This window comes from Calypte anna, chromosome 7 (genome assembly GCF_003957555.1).
Source record: "Calypte anna isolate BGI_N300 chromosome 7, bCalAnn1_v1.p, whole genome shotgun sequence".
In the NCBI taxonomy this organism is placed as follows: Eukaryota; Metazoa; Chordata; class Aves; order Apodiformes; family Trochilidae; genus Calypte; species Calypte anna.
The window spans coordinates 36,186,950-36,200,013 of record NC_044253.1 but is presented as its reverse complement, the minus strand read 5'-3'; the positions used below and the strand labels follow the sequence as shown (position 1 = coordinate 36,200,013).

The 13,064-nt window shown below is 52.6% G+C and overlaps 1 protein-coding gene across 1 annotated transcript; it reads left to right on the top strand.

Moving 5' to 3' along the window:
* The first annotated feature begins 7,035 nt into the window (after positions 1–7,035).
* Positions 7,036–10,833, top strand: FZD5 (frizzled class receptor 5). Its single transcript, XM_030454356.1, has one exon. The coding sequence runs from the start codon at positions 7,082–7,084 to the stop codon at positions 8,843–8,845; it is 1,764 nt and encodes a 587-aa protein (XP_030310216.1). The 5' UTR covers positions 7,036–7,081; the 3' UTR covers positions 8,846–10,833.
* Positions 10,834–13,064: the final 2,231 nt, after the last annotated feature.

Genomic DNA, 13,064 nt, shown 5'->3' with positions numbered 1-13,064 from the left:
TTCCTGTGCTCACTGCCACCCCTGCCCCTTCCCCCTTCTCTCCGGATCCAGCCGGGACGGGAGCAGCTCGGGGATGGGAATTGGCAGCCCTGCTTTACCCACCGCGCTCTGGGGAGGCCCCATCCAGCTCCTCTTTGTAGCAGGTAAATTGGATTTCATTCTCTAAAGCCCCTAGCCAATTACAGGAGGTGCTTTGCAGCCAGAGCAAGGCACAGGGGTATGGTTTGGGGACCAGCGCTGTGCCCCTGTCAAGGACCTTTAAAGCAGCCTTGTCCTTTTTTGCAGCCTGGCACAACACACCTCGTGGCAGGGCTCTGTGTGTCTGTGGCCTCCCCTCTTGCCCAGCAGAGCCTTGGAGGTCACTGCTGCTGTTCTCTCTGTTTCTGGTGTTTCCCTCTTTGCTCACAAAATAGCCACTTGTACAGGTTTTTATCATCTGTTTAGAGAAAGGCCTGATAGCGGCTCTGTCAGCTTAGCAGTGGTGAGGGATCTGCTCATGCTGAAGACCAAACCTTGCCCTCTCTTCTCCACTAAAGTCTGCACAGTGCAAACAGCACCTGCACCCATCCCCTTCCCGTCATTTCTGGGCCTTCACTGGGATGTACAGGGTTTCTTACAGCACGTTTCAGCCCAGTGTGGCTTGCACTTGGCTTGGGTAGCTGCATTAGCCTCCAGGTAAAACTCTTAATTCTGTAGACAGCTTGTTGCTGTTACCAATTTCAGCTCACACTGGGTTTGATCAGGAGGTTATGTGCCCAAAAGTTATCTGTGTCTCAGGAACATGCCAAGTTAAGAGGTCCATAAGACAGATAAGGCCTTTCAGAAATGTGTTTCGAGTACTGAGAAGAAATTCAGGGCATCTAGCCCAAATGGGAGTACACAGAGACACAAAATTGTGAATCACTCATTTTCTGTTGCCAGGGAATCTAATTACAATCCATAAAAGAAAGCTGCAGGGCCTGATGGTTGGTGTGTTGGATCTTCTCAGCTAATGGATGTGTGTTTCAGCTGTCCTGGGATACAGAGGTGCTGGAGCAGGTGTTGATCTCAAGCACCACACACACAACCCCACAGACTTACACTGGGCTCTGGCAGATTCACCCCAGACCAGACACCAACCAAACACATTTAGTAGTCCCTGTGGGGAATGTTCCCAGGCTGCAGCACATGCAAGTGATAACGTACACACACAGAGTTCTGGACTGTGCCCCTCTTCGGGTACAGACTGAAAGTATCTCCCCATTTCCTCTGCTAGCTACAGGTACAACACTCCTCTCCCTAAGATACCTGAGCAAGTTGGGGAAGTGCAGATGCTGCTCCAGTACCAGGCTTTTTTTCCTGCCCTGGAAGCCACAGCCACTCTGTATGTCTCTACAAAATGGGTTTGATTGTATTAGAACAGTGGAAATAGGATTCACAACCAAGACTTTTGGTCTGTCCCAAATCCCATCACGGGTTTCACACAAGGCCAAGGGCAGCACAGCAGGCAGCAAGGGCTGGGCTGGCTCTGCTGGGCTGGCTCCTGTAAGGCAAACACCATCAGGGAGCTCACAGCCTGTGTGTCTCACAGCTAGAGCTGGTGGAAGGCACTGTCTGGCAGCACAGGACGTGTCTGTCTCTCACCAGCCACCACACATCCTCTCTGCTAATTAGCAACATCCCTGGCAGAGCCTCAGCTGAAGGGATTACAGTCTTCTCACCTTGCCCTCTCCCTTCCTCCCACAAAGAGAGCTGTGTAGTCCTGCCCAGATCTAGCCTGGCCAGCCCAGGTCAGGGATTCCCCAGCCCCTCCACCGGACAGAGCTTTTCTCTGCAGGACAATCAGCCTGCCCTGGCTGATCATCTCTGTGGTGTGGTGCCAGAGCCTGGCAGCCTGATCAGCTCTGGTGGGATGGAAACAGCCAGAATGGTCTTTTTCCAGCTCAGGACTGAAGGGTTCATTTCTCTCTCTATGGCCTCTCTGTGGCCATAAGGGCAATCATTGAATCTTTCTGTCTGCAAAAGCAGGGAGAATTATCTGCTCTTTCTAATGTTCTTTATGTTCTTTGGCTGCTCAGCTGAAGAGCTGGGTTGTACTGCAGGTGCCTTCAGCACCTGGCACAGTGAGGGGCAAGTAATGAATTGTGTGGTGGAAGCCTGCACAGTAATTTGTCCAAGTGGACCCAGTGCCCCATGATAGTGGAACCAGTGGGGATCTGGCAGTGCCAGACTCTGGAAGGAGTGGAGAAGGGTTCAGTTGCTCCCTCATCCCAAGCTGTGGAACAGTTAATTTCACCAAAAAAAGGTGAAATCCTCACTGAGGGTGAATTCTGCTGGTTCTCTAGTCCCTGCTAATGCTGTTGCTGTAATCACCTGCAGGTGTTAATGCTTCACATATAACTGGTGCCTGACTGTAAAGTTTCCTACCAAAATCCTTTCCAAAATTACTTCTACCTATTACATTATCCCATGAATGACTTACAGAAGGAAGTAATCAAAACATGTACAGTTCCAGTGAGTGCTAATTGCCTTGTCATCTGTTTCTCTTCTTGCTTGTGTCCAATAAATGTTGATTATGTAGGGATTTAAATCTGTATTTCACCATAATTTGGTGAAATAATTTTTAGTGAGTGACATGATTCACTAAGCCTTAGCTCCAAATATCCCTCCAGCCCCATGTCAAGCACTTCAAGGATGTCAGATGCAGATACAGAGAATCTGAAGTGCCTGGTCTTAGCAAGAATGTCTCAAAGGTCAGGGAGAGGACATTGTTTCAGGAGGTCTTTGGCCTTGATGCTTGCTGGTTCATGAAAACCTGAAAACACAGCATATGTGTGTTGCATGTCAACCTGCTCCTTCTAGGCTGTTGTAGATGAGGATGCCCACAGCATAAAGCTTTCAAAGTCATACGGTTTTGTATTTGTCTCTCTTCTTGAGTGGTCAGTGGGGTATGTCCTAAAGGAGCACAGTTTCCAGAGGACAAGTCTGTAACAATTTCTGGAAATAGAAGTTAACCCTTAAAGTTGCCTCAGGAGGGCCCAGAATCACTGCATCTGGAATATCTTGATCACAGCATCTTAGAGGTTAGGGAGGAAATGCAGCTTTTGTGTTTGAATCCTGATCTGATTGAAACTTCATAATTTCAGGAAAGGCCAGCCTGAACTTGACCTATTCTGAACACAGACTGAAGCTGCTTTTTTAACAGTGACAGTTGTTAATGTATGTTTTTCTCCAATTCATAGAATTTTAAGGCCACAGGAGACCACCCATAGCCACAGATGTTGGTGCCAAGAGCTGTTTCTTTGTCAAGGGCCAGTCCAACATGGACAGAAAGTTTCTTGGAAACATTTCTGGTTTGACTGACTGACTTTCTCTGAGAGCCAGGCAGGACCTAAGGGACGAGTGCTCACCAGGCTGATTCCTGGCTGAAATCTGCCCAGTTCCCAGCAAGCTCCTGACATCCCAGCATTTCCATGTCCCCTGTTTTGGGACCTTTCCTGTCCTGTGTTCCCAAGGCTTCCCTGGGCAGGGGGCTTCTAAGAGGTCTTCTCCATGCTGTGACAGGAAACCTCCTGGTTTTTCCTGATGCTGCAGGATTTCTCAGAAGTACAGGCAGCTTGCCCTGTTTGGCACAAACTGGTATGTTTTACATGGTTTTTTAAAGCTGGAATTTTCCACAAAACAGAGACTGGGAGTTTCAGCCAGTTTTAGTCCAGGCTGCTTGAATGTTTTCTCCAGAGGATTTTGCACATTGGCCATTACAAACTTGCATCCTAGCCCTGAAGTATTTGCTACAGCATTTACATCCAGAGGTTCCTCTAACTTGGCTCTCTCTCTTTCCTGGATTAGAAAACTGCTTACTGCTTTTGTCCCTGGAAGTAAAGTACTGCAGCTATAACCCATATTATTTAAATTCAGTGAAACCAAGCAAATAGAAACAAGTTTCCCAGAGTTGTGGCCTGAGAGGGGTCAGGAAAAGCATTGTGCCAAAGATGAAGTGCTTTGAGCACTTCCACTGTACCAGGTCTGACAGCAAAGGAGAGGGCAGAGGGAGCAAATAACCAATTTAGAGACAACCTTGGTCAAAAGAGCAAGGTCTGAAGATAAAGCAGGCAGGAATAAGCCTATATTACTATTGTTATTTCATAAAGGCATTTGCTAGCTCCCATATGTGACTTGGGCTTGGTGGATGTGAAGGGCACTTGTGCTGGGCATTCAGAGCAGAACTGGTGTGACTGGTGAGAAGTGCCCTGCTTCCAGAGCTGGGAAATGGTCTGAACTGCTCAGACAGCTTGAGAGGCCAGCACTGGCCCCTTGGTCAAGAAAAAAAATCTCACATTTCGTGCTTCAAGGTTGCTCATTTGGCAGCTTTCCTGAGAGTTCAGTTCACTTACAGATGTAAGCATACAAATGTATGTGGGTTACAGTCACCCTGCTTGGAAATCCTACTGGAGCAAAGTATTTAACTGCAAAAAAAAAAAAAACCAAAAAAAACCCCCAAAAAATGGGAGTAACTTTTTTGCTAGGTATAGAGCAGCAAGCATTTCAGAAACAATCTAACTGTGTATTTAAACAGCCATTACTGCCTTCTGGGTAAATAACACATGTTTTTAAAATGGTCTCTATACACAATAGACGTTAACACAATAAATCCTAATTGCTCTGAAGGACCCATTAGGCTCTATCAGGTCAATATGTGGGGGAGGTTTTTTGAAAGTCACTCACCCTGTTGTTACACAAGCCACAATTTGAAAGACCATAAATAAGTATTTGCCCAATGAAGAGTGAGGGCTTTGCCAGGGCCATGCTAATTTATCATGTCAACTTCACTATGGGGACTGTTTTCTTTTCAAGAGACAATGTTAAAAAAAAAAAAAAAAAAAAAACCACAACATGGTATGTTTCAAAAACTATATAAGTGAAAAGTTTCAGGCTGCACCATGCCCCCCCCCCCCCCCCCCAAGAAAATAAAATGTAGTCACTGGGAACTAATTAATTACAGACATTTTTATAGGTGATTATTTGTACAAAGATTGTAATGTAATGATGAGCTCAGCAAGGTGAGCTTCAAATGCAGCCACTTGTCTGGATTTTACTTCAGGCTCAAGCTGACTTTGTGGTATCATTTTAGAAACTGCAGCACTTGGGTCAGGTGTTGCTGAAGCCTGTGTCACTGCTAGAAACCAGAGTTTGTGTTCATTGACTCAGAAGTTGTTTAGTTCCATGTGGAAGAGCCAAATACAGAATTACTTACTGCTGCTTTACTTTATCTTTCTAGCAGGAGTTGCTGCATCCCAGCTGAATATGCCTCAGCAGCAGGAAGGTGAACACAGCACTGTTGTCAGCCCTGTCCTCTGGGCAGGAGTCCCCTGCAGGGACTGGCTGGACTTTCAAGCAGATCTATCTAGCATGGTGGAGCTTCATGAGCACCTCTGCCCACGGATTAAAGGTAAAGCACTTTCCTTATAATTTGTAGACATTTTTAACATTAGCAGCAAGTTGTGAGGGGTGGGAAGCAATTTCTCTTTTGTCTCCAGGGTTTGGCACAGTAGGTTTTGTGCAGACACAGCTTCTGTCATTGATGGGTGCAAGCAAAACACTGTACTCATGCTGTACTGTAGGGATGAGTAACAAGCCTATCAACTTGCACTTACACCACATTTAATCCTGTTCTGGTTGTTCTGCTGGGTATTCATAAAAAACAAAAAACAAAAACAACAAAAAACAAACACAAAAAGGAAACAGAAGCACAGAGCAAGCCAACAGATGTCTACCTGGCCCTTAATTGGATTTTATGTGTCCCCAGTGTAGCAAATGCAGCATTATTTACAGCCAGGCTCTAAGAATTAGATCCATCTGGAGCAGTGGCAAAACCTGGAGCAGGCTGGGTTGGTTGATAGGTCAACAGAAATTAACAGTTGCCCCATTTTCCCTTTTTACCTTCTCCCTTCCCACCCGTGGACCCGTTCCCCGTAGCGTGGCGAATTGAACCAAGGTACTGCCCAAGGGAGCACTAGTAAACATGAAAAAATACCAGCAAAAAAGAGAATTTCTGCTCTTTGTGGAGCTTCATCAGCATTTTCTAATTGTACAGCAATGATGGTAATAAAAAGGCTGCCCTCTGCTCTCAGCTATAATTGGGATAATCAACTGAAAGCCATAATGAAACTGTCCCTGATTGCTTTCTGCTGGGCTGCTCACTCCCAGCAGTGATGATTCCTGCCACAGGGATTTGCTGCTGTGTTCCACAGGAACATGTGGCTCTAGCTTTGTTATAGGCAAAACTTACAGCATAAAGCAAAGAGCTGCAGGGACTTGACCTTTTTGTGCCTTGTTTGGCCCTTTTTTGTTTTAAAGTCGTTAAGCATGAAGGTTGACAGTGCCAAATGACATGCACACCTAGGCTGGTGGGCAGAGGAGTTGGGAGGTGGTGAAGAGGTCTGGCCTTAAAATCCCTGAGGAGTTTTCTGGAGTTTTCTGTGTGGTGGCAGCAGTCAGGGCTCTGCTGAGGGGCAGAAGGGCCACTGGACACAGCATCAGGGCAGCCAGGTCACCCCTGGGAAGGGGCACGGGCAAAGTCATGTGTCGAGGCTTTGCTCAGGATGCAGCTGGGAGCATTTGGGGTGCAGGAAATTTTGGGTGCTGGCGTTCCCCACCGCCAGGCCTGAGTGTGAGCCGTCCCTGTGTGCGGTGCACCGCGGGTTCGTCTTGACTAGAGGTTACAAGCGGAACCGGAGGCGGTGCTGGCTGTCGGTGCTGGCTCCGAACTGCCACTCCACCCACCCCCCCGGCAGAGGCTGAGGAGCTCCGGTGAGGATTAGCCACGGCGGGTGCAGGCTCTCACCCCACATCCACATTCCGAACCGGACCGGCCCCGTTCCCCGGCGCAGCGCTCGGCCGCCGAGGGACTCGGTGTCCCGGGCGGGGGCGGCTCTCGGCAGCCCCGGGGCGGGTCCGGGGGCGGTCTCGGGGGCGGTCCTGGGGCGGTCCCGGGCGCGGCGCGGCGCGGGTCCGTCCGGCCGCCCCAGAGCGCAGGTGGCGGCGGCAGCGGGCGGGTCGGTGCCGTCGGGCCCCGGTGCCGGCTCGGCGGTGCGGGCGGCAGATGTGCGGGGCATGCGGCGGCGGTAGGAGGGTGTCGGGGATGGGCGGCCGGGGTCTGCCGGTGCCGCTGGTGCTGGGGCTGCTGCTGGGGCTGCCGGCGGCGGGGCGCGCCGCTTCCAAAGCGCTGGTGTGCCAGGAGATCACGGTGCCGATGTGCAAGGGCATCGGCTACAACCTCACCTACATGCCCAACCAGTTCAACCACGACACGCAGGACGAAGCCGGGCTGGAGGTGCACCAGTTCTGGCCGCTGGTGGAGATCCAGTGCTCCCCGGACCTGCGGTTCTTCCTCTGCAGCATGTACACCCCCATCTGCCTGCCCGACTACACCAAGCCGCTGCCCCCCTGCCGCTCCGTCTGCGAGCGGGCCAAGGCGGGCTGCTCGCCCATCATGCAGCAGTACGGCTTCGCCTGGCCCGAGAGGATGAGCTGCGACAGCCTGCCGGTGCTGGGGGACACCGAGGTGCTCTGCATGGGCTACAACCGCACGGAAGCCACCACCCTGCCACCCTTCTTCGGGAAGCCCACCCGCCCAGGCAAAGAGGCGGCCAAAAACCTGACACCGCTGGGCGGGCAGCGCCCCTCGGGGATGGACTGCGGCCGGACCTGCAAGTGCAAAGCTCCCCTCGTCCCCATCTCCAAAGAGTCCCATCCGCTCTACAACCGCATCAGGACCGGGCAGGTACCCAACTGTGCCATCCCCTGCTACCAGCCCTACTTCACCCAGGATGAGAAGACTTTTGCCACCTTCTGGATCGGCCTCTGGTCCATCCTCTGCTTCCTCTCCACCTCCACCACCGTGGCCACCTTCCTCATCGACATGGAGCGCTTCAAGTACCCTGAACGTCCCATCATCTTCCTCTCTGCTTGTTACCTCTTCGTCTCCGTGGGCTACATCGTGCGGCTGGTGGCAGGGCACGCCAACGTGGCGTGCAACCTGGAGCACCACCACATCCACTACGAGACCACTGGCCCTGCCCTCTGCACCGTGGTTTTCCTCCTTCTCTACTTCTTCGGCATGGCCAGCTCCATCTGGTGGGTCATCCTGTCCCTCACCTGGTTCCTGGCAGCCGGCATGAAGTGGGGCAACGAGGCCATTGCCAGCTATGCCCAGTACTTCCACCTGGCTGCCTGGCTCATCCCTAGTGCCAAATCCATCGCCGTGCTGGCGCTCAGCTCCGTGGATGGTGACCCGGTGGCTGGGGTTTGCTACGTGGGCAACCAGAGCCTGGAGAACCTGCGTGGCTTTGTGCTGGCACCGCTGGTGGTTTACCTCTTCACCGGCAGCCTCTTCCTGCTGGCCGGCTTCGTCTCACTCTTCCGCATCCGCAGCGTGATCAAGCAGGGGGGCACCAAGACCGACAAGCTGGAGAAGCTGATGATCCGCATCGGCATCTTCACCGTGCTCTACACCGTGCCCGCCACCATCGTCATCGCCTGCTACATCTACGAGCAGCACAACCGAGAGGCCTGGGAGCGGGCACAGAACTGCTCCTGCCCGGGGGACCCGCACCGCCCCAAGCCCGACTACGCCGTCTTCATGCTCAAGTACTTCATGTGCCTCGTGGTGGGCATCACCTCCGGCGTCTGGATCTGGTCGGGGAAGACACTGGAGTCCTGGAGGCGTTTCACATGGCGCTGCTGCCGGGCCAGGAAGCCGGCCGGGGCCGCCGTGTACGGCGAGGCCAGCCCGGCACTGGCGGGCAGGACGGTGCTGCCCAGCATGGCCTCCTACCACAAGCAGGTCCCGCTGTCCCACGTGTGACCATAGGGAGCCTCGGTGACCCCAGCCGCAGGGAGGAGAGGGTTGCAAAGACCCTGGGCCGCAGAAGAAGGGGGGGTGGCAGCCGGGCCACCCCCGGCATCCTCAGCCCCACCGTGGCGGTGCTGCCCCGGACTGAGCGAGCGTGCTCGGGGGGCGGGTTGCAGCCCCGGGCAGGGCAAGGAGAGGTGATGTCAGCGATGTGGGGGCAGAGGGACGGGAAAGCCAGGAGTCTGGCACTGCTGCGAGTGACCCCTTTGGGGTCCCACGCCCTGTTTGGGTCCTGGAGTGCTGCTGCCCGCCGGCCAGTTGGGCAATGGCTCACCCCTGAGCGCTTGTTTGCGTCCCAGAGCCCGGCGGGGTGCGAGGGGACAGTGGGACGGTGTCCCCAGGACCCCCGTGTGGCGGTGGAGAGTGCCGATGCTGCCACTGCCCCCACGGTCAGCAGCAGCGTGCTGACCCGAGGGCTGGAGGGGGCAGCTGTGGGGCCGGGGGCTCCACGGGCAGTGGGGGTGCGGCAAGAGCTCGGGGCTGCAGAGAGGAGGCTCCCCGGGGGTGTGTGCTCCTGCAGCGGGCAGGGGCTGTGTGCAGGGGGGTTCTGTCTGTCTGTCTCTCCCGGGGAGCGGCAGGGTTTGCCAGCCAGCCACCTTCAGCACTTCTGGCTGCTTTTTTCCAAAGCTGCGCCTCTGTTGGAGAAGCGCTGGGGCTGAGAGCGAGCAGTTAATGCAGGAAGTCCCCGCAGCGGCTCCAGCTGCCCTCCTCCCCCTTCCCCGGGCCGGGCAGCACCGAGCACTGTCAGGAGTGGTGCCTGGTGACAGCTGAGCTCCCACAAGCAGAATGATGGGTTGTGGGGACTGTTGTCACCTTCACTGAGGGCAGCGAGGGTGAGGGGCTCACAGGAGGGAAAGGTCGATGCCTTTGGCTTCACCCTAGTCGTGAAAGCACCCGATTTTGTGGTGGTTTTTTTTGTTTGTTTTTTTTTTTTTACCCTAAGCAGTGACTGTGTGTGTAACCACCCAGCCAGCTTGAGTCCTTGTTTCCCCTCCTTCAAATATGGCACTGTGACCTGGCTGCTCAAACAGCTGTTGGCTTTGCTCCTGCAGGACTGCCAGGATCCGAGGTTGTTCTCAACACCCTTGGGCCACTTCAGTCAAGAAGGTTTCCACCTCATTTTAAACCCAGAGCCTGGGAAGTGCCTGGAGTGGCCCATGTGCTGATAAAGGTACGGTGGAGCAGCTCAGGAGTGCTGTGGGGCAGTGGAGGGCAGGCTCAGCACCCTGCTCTCACCAGCATGGTGCAGTGGTTCCCCATGGGCAGAACTGCCCCGAGTTGTGTCACAGACTGTGAGTAGCTGTGTGGCAGCTGGGTCTGTGCACAGAGCAGTGCCCTTTGGTAGGGGTTTGGGACAGGTGTGTTCCGGGCAGGTCAGGTGCTGTGGGTAGCTGTGTTGTAATCCAGGGCATTAAATGACTCCAACCTGCTCCAATCCACGCCTTGCTGGACTCCTCTCTCTCTGTAGTGCCTTCTGTAGATACAGCTGAACACACATCACGCAATACAATGAACAAAACCGTGTCAAAGGTGGTGTTTTGTTGTTTTTGTTTTTTTTTCAAAGTGCAACTGACTGTGTAAAGCTTTTTTTTTTTTTTAATAAAAAAACAATAATCCAAGATTAGCAACAAACGGTTGCCTATTGAAAAAACAAATGCAAGAGCATTTTGAGCTTTGATCTAACGTGGGTTAGAACAGGCAGCTTGTGTTTGAGCCTGGCTCTCAGCAACAAGTGGCAGGAGGGGGGAAGGAGCCATGGCCATGTGCACTGTGTGCTGGAGCCAGTTTACATGTTGGTTTTTGCCTTTGCCCTTACTGGTGCTGCTCAACCTTGTTTAAATAACTGCATTCTGTTTTGTGAAAAGATGAAGATCTTTTATTCAAAGAGAAGTATTGTGTTTAGTTATTTATGAAGAGAAAAAAACCAAAACCACGGAACAACCCCAAACTGTGTGTTATTTTATTTGCTTCTGTTAGACAATTGTCATGAGAACTTACCTGTGAGGGGATGGGGAGGCACAGAGGAGGGATGTCAGGGGACTGGTGTGGCAGCCACAGCTGTGTGGCACAGGAATGGTGTATGGAGGGGCTGACTGTGCCCATGACCTGGCTGAAAGCCTTTCCTTGTCAGGCCAAGGTCACACGGCGCTGGTGGAAAAGGGTTAACTATCAACTTTTATTGGTGTTTGCACACTATCAGTCTCTGCTGTGCTGGGGGTGCCCTTTGATACTGCAGCTGACAGCTGCAGCCCAGACAGGGTCCCCTGCCCATCTGCTGTGGGCTGTGTTGGGAGGAGCACGTCAGGAAGGGGTTAAGGCTGCTGCCTGGTGACTAATGGTGCAGGAGTCTGCTATCTAGTTAGGTGTGTAGGCACACACCAGGTCCCACTAGATAGGATCTCTTACCTGGAAGCAGCATTCCAGCAGCCTGGCGATAAACCTGACAGCCTGACTCACCCTTCCTCAGGGCTGGGTGCTCTGCCCTGTGCTCAAGTACAGGCAGCACAGGCTGTCAGGTGCTGAGCCCATGGCACAGGGACATGGCTGGGGTGTGGATGGGACATCAACATCTCAGCACAAGGCAGAAAGGTGTAGGCACTTGCTGCCTGCCCCAGGAGGTAACTCCAGCAGCAGGCTGGCAGCCCTGCTGGCATCCTCCCTTCCCAGGATCAGCCCCTGGGTGAACAGGAGCTTACAGAGTGGCCAGTTCCCCCTCCTGTCTCCAGCCATGGCCTGTTCGGGCAACCTGGGCCACTCCTGAGGCAGCCACTGGCTTGCTTGGGGCTGACCAGTGCAAGTGCAGCACAGTTGGCTTGGACAAGAAGAGTGGCAGCAGGGGGACCTTGTGGTGACTCAAATAGGTCTTAATAGCACAGAGCAGAAGTCAAAATACCTTGTCTGAAAAGGTGGCCTCAGATTTATTTTTTTTTTTGTCCTGTAACAATCAAGCCCACATCCAACTGGTTCAATTCTCTTTTCCTGTCTAGCCTGTCATCTGGAGTCACCTGGGCTGTAGTGGAGGCTGTGCATGTCAGTAAGTGCACTCCAGTCACTTTGGCAGCATGTTGTATGGTCTCAAAACTGTTGTTGCAGGTGTAGCTTTCCCAGCTCAGGTTAATAAAGACAGCCAGTCCTGTGGTCCAGCACTGCTCTGCTGCCCCTTGGGGAATCCCTGCGTGGGACAGGGCCAGCAGCCAGCCCCGGAGGGAGCTCTGAGCACACACCAGCTCACCCTGCTCCCCAGCCAACCAACAACCTTCTTGCAAGCTCTTGCCTCAATTGCTCTTCTGCCCTCTTCTGCTTGCTCAGGTTATGCTTGACGCCTATACTCTTATCTAGAGGCAATGGTCTTGAGATTTATTCCATCCCTGAAGTGCTTGTCCTCTTAACTGCCAAACCTACACCCACCAGGTGCTTATAAAACTCCCTTAGAAACAAAATACACAGTCCCTGTACACAAAGGGAAGGGGCTGCTGTAGCCCAGGGGCAGCACACAGTCCTGTCCCTGACTTCTGCCCCTAACAGCCCTGCTCCTGTTGTGCTTGTTGGTGCCCACATTGTTGCTGCTGGGCTGTACCAGGGTTATTGTCTGTGCAAACAGTGCTCACTGCCAGATGCAGAGTGCTGCTCTGGAACTGAATGCAGGCAGAGGTCACCTCAACATAGATTAAGTGTTATTCAGCTGTTGGGTTATGGCAGACAAAGTACATTGATCCTGTAGCTGGGAGCAGAGGCAGGTAACAATCTCTGTAATTCCTTTAGTTTCACTATGACTGTTACTTTTGTCTTCTTGGGGAAAAAAAAAAAGTGCTACCAATACCTAAAGAACAGTGAAAGCTACGGGGTTTCCCCCCACCCCCATCATCTTCCAGCAGAACCACCTACACAAAATTCCTTGTGAAACACTATCACTGCTCATCCCTCCAAAACAGCTCTGCCTGGTTTACCTTTTATTTTCACCCTGAGAAAGCAAAAAGCTGTGTGTCCCAGACTCTTAGCTCTTCTAGGGAGACCAAGATGCTCAGTGGAAGTCCTGGTGTCCCTCTCCCAGCAAGCTGAGGTGTACCCGAACTGGGTTTTTGCTTTTTTTCCCACAGAGCCTCAAACCCTTATAAGGGGAATGAAATCAGGCAGCTGTACAGAACACACATTGCACCTTTAACTTTAATTA

Coding starts and splice junctions, on each gene's coding strand:
- FZD5 (XM_030454356.1), top strand. CDS start 7,082: ATGTGCGGGGCATGCGGCGGCGGTAGGAGGGTGTCGGGGATGGGCGGC.